Here is a 21,022-nt window from a genome sequence, read left to right as displayed (position 1 = left end):
ATTCAATGACAGAATTGAGGATATGCCAAAAATCCTAACCTGCTGTCCTTACTTCAAAAACAAAGGCTTACAATATTTTCTTATTAATCAACCGATTTTATTTACAGAAAAAAAAGAATACCGGTGGACTGTTTTCATACCATTCAGAGAGCAGGTAACCATTTTCCCCCTCAATAGAAATAATTAATATACATGGAACTGAAAATACTTTTCAAACCAAAAACAAATGGACAAATATTGTTCAGTGATCTCCCCATTCCCTTAGCCCCAATCTCCCCTCACCCTCTACCTCCCCACAACCCCTTCGAACACAATTCCCCTCCGTACACACTACCGAACTGACAACTTCAATGCACCCCCCCCCCCCCCCCTATTATTTTCTGAAATAAATGCCATGGGGAGGAAGTCAACCGTTGTGTCTTATAACATTAGATTGTGATAAACAGGAAGAAAAAGAAGCTAAAAGAGCCATGTAGCCAGAGTCAGTAGTAGTAGAGACATGGTTTACATGTGTTTGATACATTCCATTCCAATGATACTGTCCTCCTATAGCTCCTCCCACCAGCCTCCACTGTAGTAGGCTGATGTCAGGAAAACATTCAAATAAGATAAGACATAATAAAATATATCCCTAAAACGATAGAAAATTATGGAATTCCTGTCCCCGCCATCCCTACCGCTCTCCCACACAAAGGTTCCAAGCCTACTTTAGGGTCTCTACATCGACAGCGGTTGCAACAGTTAAACGTGATGATGGCAGGCTCAGATTAATTGTTTAGTCATTATATTGTTACTTGTATTTAATGTTCAAGTCAGAGATGTGGTTTAGCAGGAGCAAAGTTGTTGTTTTGCTAGTAGGCCTTCTATAGAGGAATGAGTCCATCTATAGTCTGTCTCAAAGGGTGTGTCTACCTGGGGTTAATCAGCTGCTTTCAATAAACAACCAGCATCACGAGCGACAACAAAGTTAAAAGAAAAGTAAAAAGTCAGGCAATCTTGGACAATAAATCTTAACCTCCCCCACAAAACAGACATGGGATAGACACTTATTTATATTTTTTTTGTACGAAGCTCATTAAAGCGGATGCTGCTGGTTTCCTCCAAAATGAATGGAAAAAGAACCAGGTGGTGAGTCAGATCTGCCGATGCATCTGAACAGTAGTGTATTATGACAAAGACGACAAGTCAGGCTTTTCAATTTCTCTTATGAGCATTTTTATCAAATTCACTGGTCTTTTTTTCCACTTTTTTTTTATTGCACCCCCCCCCTCCAATATGGTGTCCTTTAAATGCACATGAATTAGGTAGAAGAAGAGGTCTTGGCAGAAGATGAGGAATGTGTGTTCACACTGACTTCCCGCTTGGTTTCTCGACGCTTTTTTCACCTTTTTTACACTTCTATGTTGTTCTGAGCGTAAAGCCTGGTCCATGTCCGGGCTGCAACACAAAATAAGGGAGAGATGAGCTCAGAAAGCAAGTGTAGTGAGTCAGTTATTTATTGTTTTTTTGCTAGAATCCTTGAGGCTTCAAGTTGTAACTTCATCACATTTGTACTTGCTTTGCAGGATAGGCCACAGGGTAAAAAAGCTACAATATACAAATTAAATGTTTATATCAAAAGAAGTCATGAGTTCATAAGGTGTAGCATCTAAAGTTACCAGTAAGATAGAGCATCAGCACCAATATTAATCAGTGTTGGATTGGCTGAACGGTAGGCTGCATTGAGAAACTGAGCTACTGTGTAAAATTTGAACAAGGTTTTGTTCACTGGGCACCAAACACACAATAACATGGACTGAAATAGGGAGAAACGACCTGGACTGGTCTAAAAAGAAAAGTTCATTTTCCCTTTCTGTTGTCTGCCATAACGAACATGACTGAGGCAAGTGGGTGTGGTGAGTGAGTAGAAGTGCATTTGAGGAGTTCACCGCTCAGAGCCGGGCTTCATCAAGACTCACCTGTCTCTATGGCTTGAGCTTCATTGGATTTCCACTGCTCCGCAACGTCATTCGCTAGAGGATCATCAGGGTTAGGAGCGCTTAGTAATGCCTGGATTGATAGCAGGACTGTGCGGATCTGTAAGGCTGGAGACCATTTATCTGTGGAAGGAGATTTTATAAGAAAACAAAAAAGTACAAATGAGGGGGAGAAAGTGAGTGATAAAGGGAGGAGAAAAAGGGGCGAGGGGGAGAAAGAGAAGTTTGAGCCATGTATCCATTTTGAGCAATGGGGGCATATCACAGCAATGGGATATGCGGCTTGTGTGGGAGGTCAAAAGTTGAATCTGAGAAGCCCTTGATCTTTTGGGCGAGATTAAAAAGGAAAATCCCTCATAGCGCTCGCAGGCCAAACATGATTCTAATGCAGTGGGTATATGGCAGGAAACAATTCCCAGGCCTGTCCCACTAACGAGCCTGAACTCACTGATGTGTATGACAGACATACAGAGAAGCTGCAGCGGTGTGACAGACAGTTAAAGACATCTCCCCTGTATCCGTTAGGACTGAGCGATAAGGCCGAAATATATCACAATATTTTTCTAAATGTTGATGCTATTTGATGTTTTTGAATAATACAAGTTCAAATTTTGCTTTGTGAGTAGTGCATGACCCTAGAGTGGCAACACATACATTCTAAGCAATTTCGAAATGAGTCTTTCTCCATTCTGCACTCATTTGAGATCCTTTCCACACTGCCACTTAGGGCTGCAATATTTGGGCAAAAAAATAATAATCTGTGTTATTTTTAACCAAATACTGCAATTGTAATTTAACTTTGATCAAAACACTTGGATGACCTGTTGAAATGATGGAAATAGAATAGTTATTATAATTTTATCCACCTCATTTTTTTAACACTTAAAATACGCACGCCAAAAGCGGAAACTATGGACAACTTCCTCAGTGCTCCCGCATTATCATAATTCATATGCAACGCCACAAGAAATTAGCTGATACATCGTGACAAAATACACCATATTACTGTCCTGCTAATGTGACCTCATAAATAGTCTTGTGTTAACACTTGATTAATAGGCAGCGTGCAGAAGGATGTGTTGATCAGTGGATTGACAGGTGTAGGACTGTAGAACAATAAACAAACTTTCCTCTAGTGTGGATGCTTTTATAGTTATGTAGCATATAGTATTTCATTATAGTTACCTTTAGTTATTGGCTTGGTGGATGGCCCGGGCCTTAACTCTTGACACAACACAACTAACGTTATCATCACAACAAAAATAGCCTACTAGTAACGTTAGCGAACTTAAAAGAAATATAAAAACAACACACTTATTTACTTGACTTTTATACTCTAGAAAATTGACTCTTTCAAATAATTTACTCTGGCAAGTTTTTCACCGGCAGGCTTCTGTAGGGAAGTAAAGTGGAACCCGAATCCCTCACTTCCTGTTGTTTGACTGTGCCCATAGCAACGTTCGAAAATGAGGTAGATAGTATATAATAGCGGGCACTTTGAATACAGTGCTGTTTGACATTTGACATGATAAAGATTGAAAAACCCAGGGCGGCGTTATTGTGATAGGGTAGGAACTCATTGGACAGTGTTTCCTAGGGGACCCTATAATCTTCGCCTAACTGTTTTCTATTAGCTACGTCATGAAGCTAACATATTCATGCTTAGCCTATTCCTCTTTTATTTAGAAGATACTTTTGCACCCCCCCAATTGTGGATTTATGTATCAGGCTGTATTAGCTAGCTACGTTGGCTCTGACTCAGTACATTTATTAGTTAGCTAGCCAGCTAACTAGCTATAAACATTAGCTGCTAAAACGATTTGTTAGCCACAACTTGCTAAGAAAAGACAAACTAGCTGTTTGCAGACATTAAGATACACAAACTATGTGTAATTATATAACCCTTGTGTATTTATACTAAGAAGCAAAGCAGAAAATCTGCATCGTTGTCATCAACATGTTGCATGGTCTGCATTGATCATGCAGACTGAATACAAGTGGGTGAGCAACTACTGCCAGCCTTCTGCGCTGCTTGAGTGGCAGGAGGCGGGGCTTGATCTGTGTGGAGAGCGGCATGGAGAAAGCAAGACAATGTGTAACTGCAGCCCGGGTCATTCCTGCATGCATCTATTCCTGAGATTTTTCGCTCCCGCCTCCCAGAGTCCTCCTTACTAGCTAGCAGGGTTGACACCGGTAGACAGCGTCCTTAGCTCCCGCCTACCGAACACCTGCTCTCACCGTTAACAGAACTGTGGGAAACAGTGTCCGACAGGCGATCGCGAAGGACACTATAAACCATTCGCCACCACAGCAGGCTGGGGCGATGCCGTATGCTAGCTAACTAGTGACACCGTGTGCTAGCTAGTTAGCACACTGTGTAGCCCCCACCTGCTGTGCTGGCGGTAGGCCTGCTGTGTACCGGCCTAGCTTGCTAAACTAGCACAGTTTCCTTTGCTCTCGCCTGCCGAACACTTGCCCTTGCGTTGTTAACAGAATTACGGGAAAACACTGCCCGACAGGCGGGTACGAAGGACACTGTCTACCGGTGTACAGCTAGCTAGATGCCGTTTTCGCCCCCCACACTTCTACTGTGGGGTTTATTGGCAGCTGGCACCAATGTTATTGTGCATTAAAGTCACATACTGTACTGGGGCACCCCTACCTCCTGCCTGTCCTAGCTTAAATATGTTACAAAGATGGGTTCCTGCATGCAGGAATGCCCCGAATTGCAGGCTGCAATTGCGCGCTTCGGGAGAGCGGAAAGAGACGACTTAAGCAGCGAGAAAACTATAAAAACAGACGCTACACACGGCAGAGTAGCATATCACATTCAACAAACCAAACATTGAAATAATGTTATAGAAGGAAAAGTAAAAACTAAAACCGATGCGTGCATCAATACCGGATTTGGTCAAATACTGTATACTGCCCAGCCCTATAGCTACCTGTTATCAGTCAGATGATGATATGATTAACTGGATTGTACATAAATACTTTTGATGATAAAACAGGTCAAATATATTTTTGATATTTCCAGAAAAGGGTAGATGTCTCTTAATGTCAGACCTAGAATCAGATAATCCCTTCCTAACACAAACCTATTACATCCCGACCACACCAATCGCGTTGTTGCGTGGAATAAATATGTGGGTGATTGAAAGATTAACTGAGTTTGGTCGGTTGTTGTGGTAACTATGAAAGTTAGACGCCAATCGCCACAAAGTCCAAAGAAGAAAAAGCCTGGAAGGAGGAGAGATGACAAGAAACGATTCGGATGATGGATTAATTGTCAGAGTACATTTCAGGTAACATAACAGCTCAACGTTTCTAAGGTCTTCGAAAGCCAAGTTAACAAACAGATTACCGACCATTTCGAATCCCACCGTACCTTCTCCGCTATGCAATTTGGTTTCAGAGCTGGTCATGGGTGCACCTCAGCCACGCTCAAGGTCCTAAACGACATCATAACCGCCATCGATAAGAGACATTACTGTGCAGTCGTATTCATCGACCTGGCCAAGGCTTTCGACTCTGTCAATCACCACATTCTTATTGGCAGACTCGACCGCCTTGGTTTCTCAAATGATTGCCTCGCCTGGTTTACCAACTACTTCTCAGAGAGTTCAGTGTGTCAAATCGGAGGGCCTGTTGTCCGGACCTCTGCCTGTCTCTACGGGGGTGCCACAGGGTTCAATCCTCGGGCCGACTCTTCTCTGGAAACATCAATGATTTTGCTTTTGCTGATGGTGATTCTCTGGTACACCTCTACGCAGACGACACCATTCTGTATACTTCTGGCCCATCTTTGGACACTGTTCACTAACCTCCAGACAAGCTTCAATGCCATACAACTCTCCTTCCATGGCCTCCGACTGCTCTGAAACGCAGGGAAAACTAAATGCATGCTATTCACCCGATCACTGCCCGCACCTGCTTGCCAGTCCAGCATCACTACTCTGGACGGCTCTGACTTTAAATACGTGGACAACTACAAATACCTAGGTGTCTGGTTAGACTGTAAATTCTCCTTCCAGACTCACATTAAGCATCTCCAATCCAAAATTAAATCTAGAATTGGCTTCCTATATCGCAACAAAGCATCCTTCACTCATGCTGCCAAACATACCCTCGTAAAACTGACCATGCTACCGATCCTCCACTTCAGTGATGTCATCTATAAAATAGCCTCCAACATTCTACTCAACAAACTGGATGCAGTCTATCACAGTGCCAAACCCACTGGCTACAGGTTATCTACAAGTCTCTGCTAGGTAAAGCCCCGCCTTATCTCAGCTCACTGGTCACCATAACAGCACCCACTTGTAGCACACGCTCCAGCAGGTATATCTCACTGGTCACCACCAAAGCCAATTCCTTCTTTGGTCGTCTTTCCTTCCAGTTCTCTGCTCCCAATGACTGGAACGAACTGCAAAAATCTCTGAAGCTGGAGACTCACATCTCCCTCACTAGCTTTAAGCACCAGCTGTCAGAGCAGCTCACAGATCACTGCACATAGCCCATCTACCTACCTACCTCATCTCCATACAGTATTTATATATTTATCTTGCTCCTTTGCACCTCAGTATGTCAACTTGCACATTCATCTTCTGCACATCTACCATTCCAGTGTTAAATTGCTATATTGTAATTACTTCGCCACCATGGCCTATTTATTGTATATAGACTTTTTGTTTTACTGTTTTATTCACTATGTTTTGTTTATTCCATGTGTAACTCTGTTGTTGTATGTGTCTTATTGCTATGCTTTATCTTGGCCAGGTCGCAGTTGCAAATGAGAACTTGTTCTCAACTAGCCTACCTGGTTAAATAAAGGTGAAATAAAAACTTGAATGTTTATATCCCAGGACAAAACAGCTAGCAACAGCAAGTTAGCTAAATAGGTCAAATTAGCTAGCAACTGCAAATTTACTAACTAAATTACCATAAATGTTTAATGCTTTCGACCTGTCCCCAAAGTAATATAATTGGTTCAGAGTTTGTTTTGATATTTCAACTTGTGTGTCGTGATCGCGTTTGGTGTGGGGGGACAAAATCAATTTGCGCACGGCCGGTTTGGGTACAGTGTTAGGGGGATGAAAGGAATCTCTGTCCTTGTATCAGCTGCACCTGCTACCACATTTTTAAAAATGCTTTCAGGACATAATTTGCCATGTTTTTGCTAACAACCTCAGTCTAAATATTATGTGTTCAAGAAGCCATGTTGCATTGACAAATTAACAGTTTTTTCAAAACCTGACACTTATTTTTTGCAAGGAGCGTGTGTGTGCCTACATTGAACAATGTAGGAGCGCACAAAGACATTTAGGAGCACAATGAAAAACATTTTTATTTGTAGTAATGGTGCAAGCATGACTGTCATAAATATGCTCAGTGTATTCTCAGTGGCACTAAGGGACCAGTGAAGTAATCGTTGGAACAACTATCTTGACGATTTTTTTTCTAGGCGCACAGGCGCTCCTAAATAAAAATTCCAGGTCGCACAGCAAAATATTTAGGTGCATATGCAAGTAACGCGGCCCACTGTTGATTAACTTAACCTGAACAGAAACAACAGTGAAACAGCAAAATCAGTTTGGATGTCAGGCTACCATGTCAGTGTAAAATGACCCAAGTCAAGCGCCCCTTACCTTTCAATATGTCTAGACATATTCTTCCCAGCTTGTCTACGTTGGGATGGTATATTTTGGTCATAAAGCGTACTTTTGGAGCTGCCATGGGGTATTCCTCGGGAAGAAAGAGTTCGAGTTTAAACGTGCCGCCTTCAAAGGGCGAGTCCTGGGGCCCGGCGATGACCACATGGAAGTAGCGGGCGTTACCTTCGTCAGGCTCCGCCTTGATGCCTGGGACAGGCTCCGCCATCAAGCGCTGAGTCTCCTGACAAACATACAAACAGAGTTAGGCCTAGATGCAAATCTTGTGGTGGAAACCATTGTTCAGCAGGCACATTCGTACGTTTGTTCCACTGCTTACTCATCCCTTACAATACTAAGAAAATTGACCAGAAAATTCTAATTTCAGTGTTAGGACTGATCAATCTTTCAAAGACATTGCCCACAACCCAAAACATCTAACCTATGCTGGCCCACGCCTCCTACTAGGCAGCTAGCAGTGCGTCACTACGCTTAGTGGCTCTATAGTTGGCTGCAATACAGTTTAAAGCAGAATATCAGGCAGCTAAGTCGACAAATTTTTGTTTTCCAATGCAAAACTTTCCCAAATGTTTTCCTAATGAATACAACCCAGGTGACAACTAGGGCTGACTTTCCCCATCAATGTGGAGGCGTCACCGGGTGGAGCCCCCTTATGTATGTATTTAAAAAATATTTAAAAAAATATATATATATATATATATATATAATTCAATCTTTAGTGGTTGATTGAAGAGTACACATTGTAGGCTGACTAGCTCAGCATGGAGGCAACTACCCCCAGGCTCAGGGCTGTGACCAGGGCATAAAATGTACCTTTTGGTCCACCAGCCAATGTGGCACCTCAGATTTTTTTAACCACCAAAATAATTTGTGGCGCAAAGATTACACCAACAAAACATAAAAAAAGATGTGCATGCTATGTAATGTTTTGAAAACAATATATGTATTAATAGTAAGTAGTAACTAATGTGGTATATTGAATAATACATTTTTTGTGACGCGAGTCTTTTAACCAAAATGTCATAGATGAGACAAATGTTCACCTGCCCTTTTAAGGCTGGGAGGTTACCGTGGTAGCGTGACTGGAGTCATGTTTCTACCTGTGAGATTGAGTCTTACTAGTAGAAGCGTTGTCTTCTCTTCCCTAGCATTTGAAACTCAAAAACAGAAAAACCACCTAGTTTATGAACAAAATGTAAATAGCCAAGAAACAAAGTCTCACATCAGTAGACTTTCGTTTCAAGTAAATTAGAGCTAATTTTATACCAGTGCACAGCTCTTTAATAAGTGCGCACAGACACCAGCCAGGCAGTGTTGCAGCGCGAGGTGGGATGGGCTATATAGGATTCGTAGTTTGTGCGATTAATTTACCAGCTATGAAACAAAAACGGCGGAACTACTTTGAAAACTGCTACTGCAGCATTTATTTTACTGTAAACGTGATCATACTTGACTATTTTTACAAAAAAATGTGAGTGAAATGCTCACACTGTGGTGCCCCTACCCCCGCCAACGTGGCTGGTGAAATAAACATTTTACACGCCAATGACAAAATCGACAGGTGGTGGGTGTTAATTTTAGGCCCTGGCTCAACATGACTGAGCATAAGCAATCTGATATGGCCTTATGGTAATGCAAGAGGCAGGGTGACACCTGTGACAGGTGCAGCAACAAAGATGGCCTCTTACAGGACTAGACCTCTTCACTAGCCTACTAATTTTCCCATAGTAGCCTAAAATACCAATAAAGTGCATTCAGGAAATATTCAGACCCTTGACATTTTCCACATTTTGTTACTTTACAGCCTTGTTTAAAAAAATGCACCGAATATTTATTTCCCCTCATCCATCTACGAACAATACCCCAAAATGACAAAGCAAAAACCATTTAGAAAGTCTTGCAAATGTATAAAATAAAACACCTTGTTTACATATGTATTCAGACCATTTTCTATGAGACTCGAAATTGAGCTCACGTGCATCCTGTTTCCATTGACCATCCTTGAGATGTTTCTACAACTTGATTTACCACCTGTTGTATATTCAATTCATGTTACATGATTTGGAAAGGCACACCTCTCTAGATAAAGGTCCCACAGTTGTCAGTGCATGTCAGAGCAAAAACCTGGGGAAGGGTACCAAATAATGTCTACAGCAGTGAAGGTCCCCAAGAACACAGTGGCCTCCATCATTCTTAAAAATAGAAGTTTGTAGTTTCAAAGACTCTCCCTAGAGCTGTCTGCCCGGCCAAACTGAGCAATCGGGGGAGAAGGGCCATGGTCAGGGAGGTGACCAAGAACCCGATGGTCACTCTGATATGGCTCCAGAATTCTTCTGTGGAGATGGGAGAAACTTCCAGAAGGACAACCATCTCTGCAGCACTTCCCAGTAAAAGGCACATGACAGCCCACTTGTAGATTGCAAAAGGCACCTAAAGGACTCTGACTATGAACAACAAGATTCTTTGGTCTGATGAAACCAAGATTGAACTCTTTGGCCTGAATGCCAAGTGTTATGTCTGGAAACCTGGCACCATCCCTACAGGGAAGCATGGTGGTGGCAACATCATGCTGTGGGGATGTTTTTCAGCGGCAGGGACTGGGAGACTAGTCAGGATCAAGGGAAAGATGAACAGAGCAAAGTACAGAAAGATCCTTGAGCACTCTGGAGCAGGTTCCAAGGACTAGTGCGAAGGTTCACCTTCCAACAGGACAACGACCCTAAGCACACTGCCAAGACAACGCAGGAGTGGCTTCGGGACAAGTCTCTGAATGTCCTTGAGTGGCCCAGCCAGAGCCCGGACTTGAACCCGATCAAACATCTCCGGAGAGACGTCAAAATAGCTGTGCAGCAACACTCCCCATCTAACCTGACAGAGCTTGAGAGGATCTGCAGAGAACCTCCCCAAATACAGGTGTGCCAAGCTTGTAGCGTCATACCCAAGAAGACTCAAGGCTGCTATCGCTGCCAACGGTGCATCAAAGTACTGAGTAAAGGGTCTGAATACTTATGTAAATATGATATTTCCATTTGCAGAAATTTCTACAAAACTGTTTTTGCTTTGTCATTATTGTGTGTTGATTGAGGCTACTGTGTTCCTGGGGACCTTCAATGCTGCAGACATTTTTTTGTACCCTTCCCCAGATCTGTGCCTTGACACAATCCTGTCTCAGAGCTCTACGGACAAAGCCTTCGACCTATTATTAGCTAACTAGCCTGCTACTGTAGGCCACTTTGTAGGCTAACTCAAGTTGGTAGCTAGCTAACTTTACACTGTATAGCTAAGTTAATCAAATATAATCAGCTAGCTAAAAATGAAGCTATCTTGATGTAATCATTGTACATTTAAAACAGTCTCCAAATGCATTAGATAACAGCCATGGAAGAGGATGAAATTGCAGCTCCAGCTGTCAGTAAAGGGAGTGTATAGGCTACTGGATAGCCTAGGCAAGGGTTTCTCAAACCCAGTCCTGGGGCATGTTTTGGTTTTTGCCCTAGCACTACACAGCTGATTCAAATAATCAAAGCTTGAGGATGAGAATCAGCTGTGTAGTGCTAGGGCAAAACCAAAATGTGAACCCAGGGGGTCCCAGGACCGAGTTTGGGAAACCAAAGGTTAGCTACTGGATAGGGCATTTAACTTTGTGGGAGGACATTATGAAAATATTCTCCAGTTCCAGTCCCTAGAGGGGAAAACTTTGAGGACAGATATTAGCAACATAATATAACAGTGCTGTATAACGAAGCCTGTTTCTCTGATGTATTCTTTCCTCCGATATGAAAAGCTGTGAAAGTCTGTTTGCAGATGAGAGGTCCTAATGAATATCCAAAGAAAGCTTGGGTATATCCTATATGCCATGGGTTATATGTGTAGGTCTATGTTAGCAAACATTGTATACAAAAATACAGTTAAACATCACACACAATGTATAAACCTACTACAATTGGAGCATGCCAACCCTGCTGGAGGTCCTCTGAATGTGCAGGGTTCTGGTTCAGCCCAGCAATAACACATATGATTCAACTTATCAAATCTAATGAGTTGATAATCAAGTGTGCTATTGCTGGGCTGTAATAGAAGTCTGCTCACCCAGTAGATAGGGATCAGTGGAGCAAGGTTGGCCACCACTGGTATGGAGTTTTTGTTCACCTGAAATGATGCTTCCATAAATAATAGTGTATGTGTTACTTCTCAATGTTCTTTTGTTGTTTAGACTACATACGAGTTAACTTATTTGTACATTTTGAAGTGATGAAGTGTTGATTCTTTGATGTGTTTAAACTGTTTTAATTGTTAAACTACTATTCAAATTGAACTAGTGTCAATGATGATCACAATCCTGCAATAAAGAGGGTAAGGGGTTCTGCCTCTAATGTGCATGTGTTGTATTCTCAAAAATGAAAATTTCCTTGATGTCTAGTTGTAAGATCTCCAATCGGTTTAATTTAATGTCCACGCTCTCTCATTATATCAGCTACAGTGCCAGTCAAAAGTTTGGACACACCTACTCATTCATGTTTTTTTTTTTTTTTTTAACAATTTTCGACATTGTAGAATAATAGTGAAGACATCAAAACTATGAAACAACATATGGAATCATGTAGCAACCAAAAGTGTTAAATAAATAAAAAATATATATTTGAGATTCTTCAGTAGCCACCCTTTGCCATGATGACAGCTTTGCACACCCTTGGCATTCTCTCAACCAGGTAGTCACCTGGAATGCATTTCAATTAACAGGTGTACCCTGTTAAAAGTTAATTTGTAGAATTTCTTTCCTTCTTAATGCATTTGAGTCAATCAGTTGTGTTGTGACAAGGTAGGGGTGGTATACAGAACATAGCCCTATTTGGTAAAAGACAAAGTCCATATTATTGCAAGAACAGCTTAAATAAGCAAAGAGAAACGACAGTCCATCATTTCTTTAAGACATGAAGGTCAGTCAATCCGGAAAATTACAAGAACTTGGAAAGTTTCTTTAAGTACAGTCGCAACAACCATCAAGCGCTATGATGAAACTGGCTCTCATGAGGACCGTCACAGGAATGGAAGACCCAGAGTTACCGCTGCTGCAGAGGACAAATTAATTAAAATAACTACACCTTAGATTGCAGCCCAAATAAGAGGAACAGACGCATCAACATCAACTGTTCAGAAGAGAGTGCAAAACAAACGGTACTAAAAGGACACCAATAAGAAGAGATACTTGCTTGGACCAAGAAACACGAGCAATGGACAAATAGACCAGTGGAAATCTGTCTGAGGAGTCCAAATTTGAGATTTTTGTTTCAATCCATCGTGTCTTTGTGAGACGCAGAGTAGGTGAAGGAATGATCTCTGCATGTGTGGTTACTACCATGAAGCATGGAGGAGGTGGTGTGATGGTGCTTTGCTGGTGACACTGTATGTGATTTATTTAGAACTCAAGGCACACTTAACCAGCATGGCTACCACAGCGATTCGCCTTCCCATGTGGTTTGCGCTTAGTGGGACTATCATTTGTTTTCAACAAGACAATGATCCAAAACACATCTCCAGGCTGTGTAAGGGCTATTTGACCACGAAGGAGAGTGATGGAATGCTGCATCAGATGACCTGGCCTCCACAATCACCCGACCTCAACCCAACAGATGGTTTGGGATGAGTTGGACCGCAGAGTGAAGGAAAAGCAGCCAACAAGTGCTCAGCATGTGGGAACTCCTTCAAGCTGGTTGAGAGAATCAAGGCAACAGGTGGCATATATATATATATATATATATATATATATATATATATATATATATATATATATATATATATATATATATATATATATATCTTTTGATTTGTTTAACAGTTTTTTGGTTACGACATGATTCCATGTGTTATTTCATAGTTTTGATGTCTTCACTATTGTTGTACAATGTAGAAAATACAATACCCTCAACCTCTCCCATCCATTTCTGATGCCCATCCAGTTTGATTTTTATTTGCCATATTTTTTTAACTGTGCTCTTTCACAAAAGTTCTTTACTTACATACATTTTGTAATCTATCTTGTTGTTATTAGTCCCACCCTTCAGTTTCATTCAACCCCTCCCATCTATCTCTTAACACCATCCATATTGGATTTATATTTGCCATATTGTGCTGTGACGCGTCAAAAGTTCTGAACCTTTCTATTCTCATTTTTTACAGATTGTAAATTAAATAAATAGTCTTGCTAAAAGTATTATAGTATTGATTGATTGACTACGACTTTTCAAATCACCTAGTATTGCTATCTGCAGCGTTAGCTCCAGGTAAATGTTGCAATTCTTCAGCCATTCCTGGACCTGTGACCAAAAACAAGCTACATATGGACAGTACCAAAACAAATGATCTAATAATTCAGTCTCTTCACAGCAAAACCTGCAGAACTGGGAAGGTTGTATACCCCATATATAACATTCAATTGGTTGCAAGAATTTTGTATAATAATTTCAATTGAAAAATTCAAAGTCTTGAATCTGGCATCGTTTTGCTTATCAGTTCATAAACCATGTGCCATGGGATCGGTACATCGAAAAACTCTTGCCAACTATTTCACACAGCTGTCAATTTTCTGGTCCTTAAAATAAAGTGGTTTATTTTTATATTCATCACAATTTTCTTTAACCAATTTTGGTCTTCAATGCAGGGCCGACAGACAAGTTCCTTAATTTTTCCCCCTCCCACAGAAACAGGGTTTATGTGAAACGTTACATACACCGCTGGAAAATATGGACACGGACGTGACAGTGCGCACCGAGGAAGAGGCGCCACGAACAGACAGAGCTGAAATTTCACTACTTGACATGTATAATGAAATCCTGGTTGAGACTGAACAAATGAACAACGAAACAGCACAGCAAGTAAGTGAAAGATATAGGTTTTGATGATGTTTTATTGGTAACGGGGACATACGTAAATACCAACAAAATAACTTTTTGGTCAGTGTGGTGTGCGTAACCTTTACTTCACTAGGCAAGTCAGTTAAGAACAAATTCATATTTACAATTACGGCCAAACCCGTTGTGCATCGCCCTATGGGACTCCCAATAAACGGCCGGATGTGAGGGAACCTGGATTCGAACCAAAGACTGTAGTGACGCCTCTTGCACTGAGATGCATTGCCTTAGACCACTGCGTCCGTGTGTGTGTGTGTTTTAACTATTTAACTGTACTATAATGCTTAAAAAAAGGACACAATTTTTAAATATCGGTTATCTGTATCTTTTTTTGGCAAGGAAGATATCGGACAAAAATGTCATATTGGTGCGTCCCTAGTTACCATACATATAACTTTAAGCCATTTTACAAGAGATTCTCCAAAATTAAAATTTATAGAAACTCCAGTCGTACTTTATCAAAGGACTTTTCAAAATCAGCTATGAATACCAGTCCTGGTTTCCCAGTTTTTCATAATGTTCTATTGTTTCCAGTACTTGCCTTTTATCTCCAATGTATCGTCAATGTAAAAAAAAAAAAAACAGTCTGATTAGGATTAATGATGTCCGACAATACCATTTTTAATTCTATGCGCTAAGCATTTTGCTAGTATTTTTGTATCACAACAGTGTAAGAGGCCTCCAATTTTGTAAACGGACTGGATCTTTATATTTACCACTTGGATCCTGTTTCAGTTATAATGAAATCAGATGGTGGAGATGGAGGAGACAAACAAAAACATGCCTTAAGTACTTTACTTACTATTTAAAAATATTGTTTGGTGAATCATGGGTGACTCCGTCATTTGTAACAAGATTCAGTTAATAATTTTTCGTAGCATTTCAATGATTAAAAAATAATTGCATCTCCATATTCCATCCCGTTCGCTTTATTTTTATAATATATTACTCTTGATCTTTTTGAATACGTTCCTCCATTTCTGTTTCCTCTAACTTATTCTGAGCCTCTATGGTACCGTTTTAATTGCTATCCATCTGTACTGTTAGTCCTTCCATTTCCTTTGACCTCATACAGTGGCTTGCGAAAGTATTCACCCCCTTGGCATTTTTCCTATTTTGTTGCCTTACAACCTGGAATTAAAATTGATTTTTTTTGTGGATTTGTATCATTTGATTTACACTACATGCCTACCACTTTGAAGAAGCAAAATATATTTTATTGTGTAACAAACAAGAAATAAGACAAAAAAACTGAAAACTTGAGTGCATAACTATTCACCCCTCCAAAGTCAATATTTTGTAGAGCCACCTTTTGCAGCAATTTCAGCTACAAGTCTCTTGGGGTATGTCTCTATAAGCTTGGCAAATCTAGCCACTGGGATTTTTGTCCATTCTTCAAGGCAAAACTGCTCCAGCTCCTTCAAGTCGGATGGGTTCCGCTGGTGTACAGCAATCTTTAAGTCATACCACAGATTCTCAATTGGATTGAGGTCTGGGCTTTGACTAGGCCATTCCAAGACATTTAAATGTTTCCCCTTAAACTACATGAGTGTTGCTTTAGCAGTATGCTACGGGTCATTGTTCTGCTGGAAGGTGAATCTCCATCAGTCTCAAATCTCCAGAAGACTGAAACAGGTTAGCTTCAATAATTTCCTTGCATTTAGTGCCATCCATCATTCCTTCAATTCTGACCAGTTTGCCTTTTCCTGCCGATGAAAATCATCTCCACAGCCTTATGCCGTCACCCCCATGCTTCACTGTGGGGATGGTGTTCTCGGAGTGATGAGAGGTGTTGGGGTTTGTGCAAGACATAGCATTTTCCTTGATGGCCAAAAAGCTAAATTTTAGTCTCATCTGACCAGAGTACCTTCCATGTTTGGGGAGTCTCCCACATGCCTTTTGGCGAACACCAAACGTGTTTGCATATTTTTTTCTTTAAGCAATGACTTTTTTTTCTGGCCACTCTGTACAGCTTAAAGTGGTCCTATGGACAGATACTCCAATCTCAGCTGTGGAGCTTTGCAGCTCCTTCAGGGTTATCTTTGGTATCTTTGTTGCCTCTCTGGTTAATGCCCCCTTGCCTGGTATGTGAGTTTTGGTGGGTGGCCAGCTCTTGGCAGGTTTGTTGTGGTGCCATATTCTTTCCATTTTTTAATAATGAATTTAATGGTGATCAGTGGGATGTTCAAAGTTTCTGATATTTTTTTATAACCCAACCCTGATCTGTACTTCTCCACGACTTTGTCCCTGACCTGTTTTCAGACGACCTTTGTCTTCATGGTGCCGCTGGCTTGGTGGTGCCCCTTGCTTACTGGTGTTACAGACTCTGGGGCCTTTTGGAACAGGTGTATATATACATTGAGATCATGTGACACTTAGATTGCACACAGGAGGACTTTAATTAGGTGACTTCTAAAGGTAATTGGTAGCAACAGCTCTTATTTAGGAGCTTCATAGCAAAAGGGTGAATACATATGTATTCACATCTTCAGTTTTCATTTTTCACTTTACCAATTTTGACTATTTTATGAATGCCCATCACATGAAATCCAAATAAAAATCTATTTAAATTACAGGATGTAATGCAATAAAATGGTTAAAACGCCAAGGGAATGAGTACTTTTGCAAGGCACTGTAGCTGGCACCCCGTTCTTTCTGCAGACATCTTTGAATCTTAATTTGGAACAGATATTTAAGAGGTTTTGCAGAACCTTATCACATAAATCCTTGAGGGAGATTTTAATGTAACTCCGTTACCACCAAATTCGTGTTTGTAATTTTTTCCGTGGACAGTTTTTAAAAGTAGTTATTGTGCATGGAGTTGTATGGTTTGTTAAACTTTGAAATCAATGTTTTTTGTTTGGCATTGATTTTAATGTAAGAAAAAAATAATCAAAGTGTAATTCTATTACAGTGCTAAGCTACAGATACCTTTGAAAGACAACTAAGAGAAACAAAAAGAGAGTGGACTATCATCAACCACTGTACATGCTGCTGTTTTTTCTTTTTCCTGAATGCACCTCCGAGCGAGATTCCTGAAATGTTTCAGATAACCCACAGACAAAAACACAGTCCAAACACAGACGAGAGAGGCTCCCGGACCAGTCGCACACTCACAGGGGCTCAAGCCCACTGAGAACAGTTCCCAGAACTTCTCAGCCCTCCCGTCTTTTCCAACCACCTCCAACCAATGTTACCAATGTTACATGTTCCCTCTCTTACTCAACCCCTCTCACCACCTGTGTGAATTCCCCTTTATTAGCACAATTGCATTTATTCAATGACATCTACCAACGACAGAGGACATGAACTTGGGAATATGAAGCACAGCATTCCCTATGTGGGGCACAATGTTTTAGGAGGTGCACGAGATTAGAATTTTGAAACAAATTGTAAGAGAGGCCAACTAGTAACAACTGTTTTATAGTTTAAAATATACTAGCTACAAGACATTCTGGAATCCACAACCATTGCCTAGACTGTTTCAGCACAGAGAGCCATCAACTTGACAGGGGGATAATGAAAACAAGGCGCTGTGGGCCACGGGCTGAGCAGATGCTGGGCAGAGACAGTCATGACTTCATTGATCTGTGAATGAGTGAAGACAGTCAACCCATGCAAACAAACTGCCTAGACTGGAAGGAGAGACCGGAGAACTAGGCTAGTGAGTGAGAACAAAACAATAATTCTAAACACACAAAGTGATAGTACAATAGCTTAAGTTCACTGTATATAACTAATAGAATGATGTTCACCTCTGCACCAATCTTACAACTCTCTCCTGACCTGATCTTTATGCTACACTAGCTTTAGGAGTGACAATTGCTGTGTGACAATTTCTCCAAGTGCACTGGGAATATGCTGGAAGTAAGGAACCTCTAGTATACTGGTGCATCTAGGCCTAACCACTTACTCATGTGTATGTCAAATTAAATTGACTATTGATGTCCCACTTCTCGTGTCAGCAAAGCGAGCTAAACGAAAATATTTGCTGCGTCTTGGCCTATAGCCCTGACAGCTGTGGTGTGACATGATGAGCTAGCATTCTTTCTTATCAGATATTTCATAATGATATACTGTCTAATGTCTATATACACCACGTATTAATATTCTGGATTCTGACACATGCTCACTATAACATATCTACTCTGGATTGTTCATTTGACCAGTTCGGTCATTTCTTGATTTGTTGTTCTGATTATTTGTGTAATGGTATTGTATTTGCAAGACATTCTACTGCAGTGTTGGAACTAGCTAGTGGGTAAATCTATGCGAATTCAATTACTTTTTAGGGTTTCCACCCACTCTGCCCAGACTAAGTGAAAACACGCTTTGGTGATGAAATTGATAAAATACATTATATGTAGACAAATATGCTTATTCTGTATTGTTCAGTGCGGTCTTTAACATTTCATTACCAGTATATCCAAAAAGTTGAATTTCGTAACCTAATACATACAAAATAAGCACAGAGCACTGTTGACAGTGGTGCAGCTTTCTTGCAGTAACCTGAGGATTTTACATGCTGTGGTGGTCGTTTTCAAAATCTTTACCACATGTCACAAAAAGCAAAATTAGCACGACACAAGCTGAATTAAATGCAAATGCATTAATATATAAAGCGTATACTAAAATATGAAAATACTACATGTCATGACTCAAAATCGATATCCATCTCACCTCTAGATTGTTTAATGTCCTGCAGATTCGAAAAGATGAGTTCAACTGGAAAGTGAACCTGCCATGTAGCCTTCATTCTGGCACAGAATCAAGCCTAGTTGACACACTGCTGTGCAATTGTACTTATTTTAGACCACTTTCTCTCTCTGGCCTCCACTGATTTAGTCACCCTAATTTTGGACACCGTACAAGGGTAAAAACTCCAATAACATTTGAACAGATTATGAGTGAGACATGGGGGTTGGATGAGTTGGTTTTCAAGGAATATCTACACTTTTTGACAACAACCCTTTTGATTTGAAAGAAACCTCCCACACATATTTACCCATTGTAGAAGCTCAGAAAGGGACTTTTTGGACGAAAATAAGAGCTTGCTGTCAAAAGTCGCTCTGGATAAGAGCGTCTGCTAAATGACTTAAATGTAAATGTTAAATGTAAAAAGTGACAATTCAAATGAACTTTCCTTACATAGCGAAGAATTGCACCTGCAATAACACCTGCAAATCTGTCTGTGTACGAGACCAATAAACTTTTATTCGAAGTGATGACTGGTAAGGGGAATCGTACCGTCCATTTAAATTAAGATCATAAAACTGAGATCCCGCTAATGCCCTGGCTTCTGCCTATAAACATCACTTACGGTAGCTAACTAACTTAGCAACAGAGGCCTAACAGGAAATATCTGTCACACAATGGTAACGTTCTAAATGCTAACTCAATAGCCTGCTAAATTTACCCTTTAATACTTAAGCACTAAGTATATTTATACTCATGAGCAATTTAGCCCACATAATAAAGATTGCAACCGTTTATATTGTGGCACAGTTACGGGAGTAGGCTGTCTGACTGTGCATTCATTGCAACACACATGTACGGCTAGCTATAGAGTTTGCTCGCTATATAGTGTTAGCTAGCTATTTGGAAAGGGCGGAATTGGTGACTGGCTGGCTAACGTTTAAGATAACTAACTAGCAAGCTAACATTATATTGATTCCTAACTCTCTCAGACTCTGGTCAGTATGCTACATTCACTGTGTTTAGTGTATTAACGAATAAACAATCACAAAAAATAAAAAAAATTGCAATCTTTTACAGGCGTGGGTGTATTTTTAACCCACCTTTATTCCGTTTATTGGGAACAGGGTCGAAACGGAAGTAATTTCGCAGCTGCGGCAAATGCAAGCTAAATAAATTACGAACAGTGCGGAGCATTTTAGGATTAGCTAGCTAGGACATAATGAATCTGTCATAGACAACAACAATAGTCTATGTAATTCGTAAAGCAATGATTAGTTAGTTACCTTAATGATCCTACGGGGCAGTCCTGACATCTTGTCTTTAATGAGGGGTTTAGCTGTGACTCTTCTCTTTCGTTTGCATTGACAGCGAAAGGCGCGCACACACCTCTTCCGGTGTTCTGCTCATTTTGCGTCATGAGACCATCCTGAAAGTGTAATAGTTTGGAAAATGTACTTTTATTATGGTTAATGGGTATGATACGTGACAGTGATTGATTGGACATATCCCAATCTCAAAGTCAGTGATGTTTGTGTAAACATCTGTGATTAATTTCGTTTCATGTTAGTCTTACTGTTGCTGTGAAATGGACATAGGTAGGCTTTGGATCCATCACACAGGCACACTGTTCCTTGATCAATTTCAAAATGTTAATAATTCCTTGGTAAGGGGGCAATCGAAAGGGCTAAATGATTTCATTTTAATTTTCAAAATGTCTGGCCTACATGGGTTTCACAATTATTTTGTACATCTATTTCTGAGAGACCTA

The 21,022-nt window shown here is 40.6% G+C and overlaps 1 protein-coding gene across 1 annotated transcript; it reads right to left on the bottom strand.

Annotated features, from left to right (window-relative positions):
- Positions 1–75: 75 nt before the first annotated feature.
- On the bottom strand, positions 76–20,646 carry LOC135524238 (ubiquitin-conjugating enzyme E2 N-like). The gene is made up of 4 exons (XM_064951598.1): positions 20,538–20,646; positions 7,625–7,871; positions 1,959–2,099; positions 76–1,437 (listed from the first exon to the last, which is right to left on the bottom strand). Exons 1-4 carry the CDS (start codon positions 20,565–20,567, stop codon positions 1,391–1,393), a joined length of 465 nt encoding a protein of 154 aa, XP_064807670.1. The 5' UTR covers positions 20,568–20,646; the 3' UTR covers positions 76–1,390.
- Between the last annotated feature and the right edge of the window lie 376 nt (positions 20,647–21,022).

Source organism: Oncorhynchus masou, chromosome 31 (genome assembly GCF_036934945.1).
Source record: "Oncorhynchus masou masou isolate Uvic2021 chromosome 31, UVic_Omas_1.1, whole genome shotgun sequence".
Lineage (NCBI taxonomy): Eukaryota > Metazoa > Chordata > Actinopteri > Salmoniformes > Salmonidae > Oncorhynchus > Oncorhynchus masou.
This window is presented reverse-complemented; position numbering and strand designations above follow the sequence as displayed.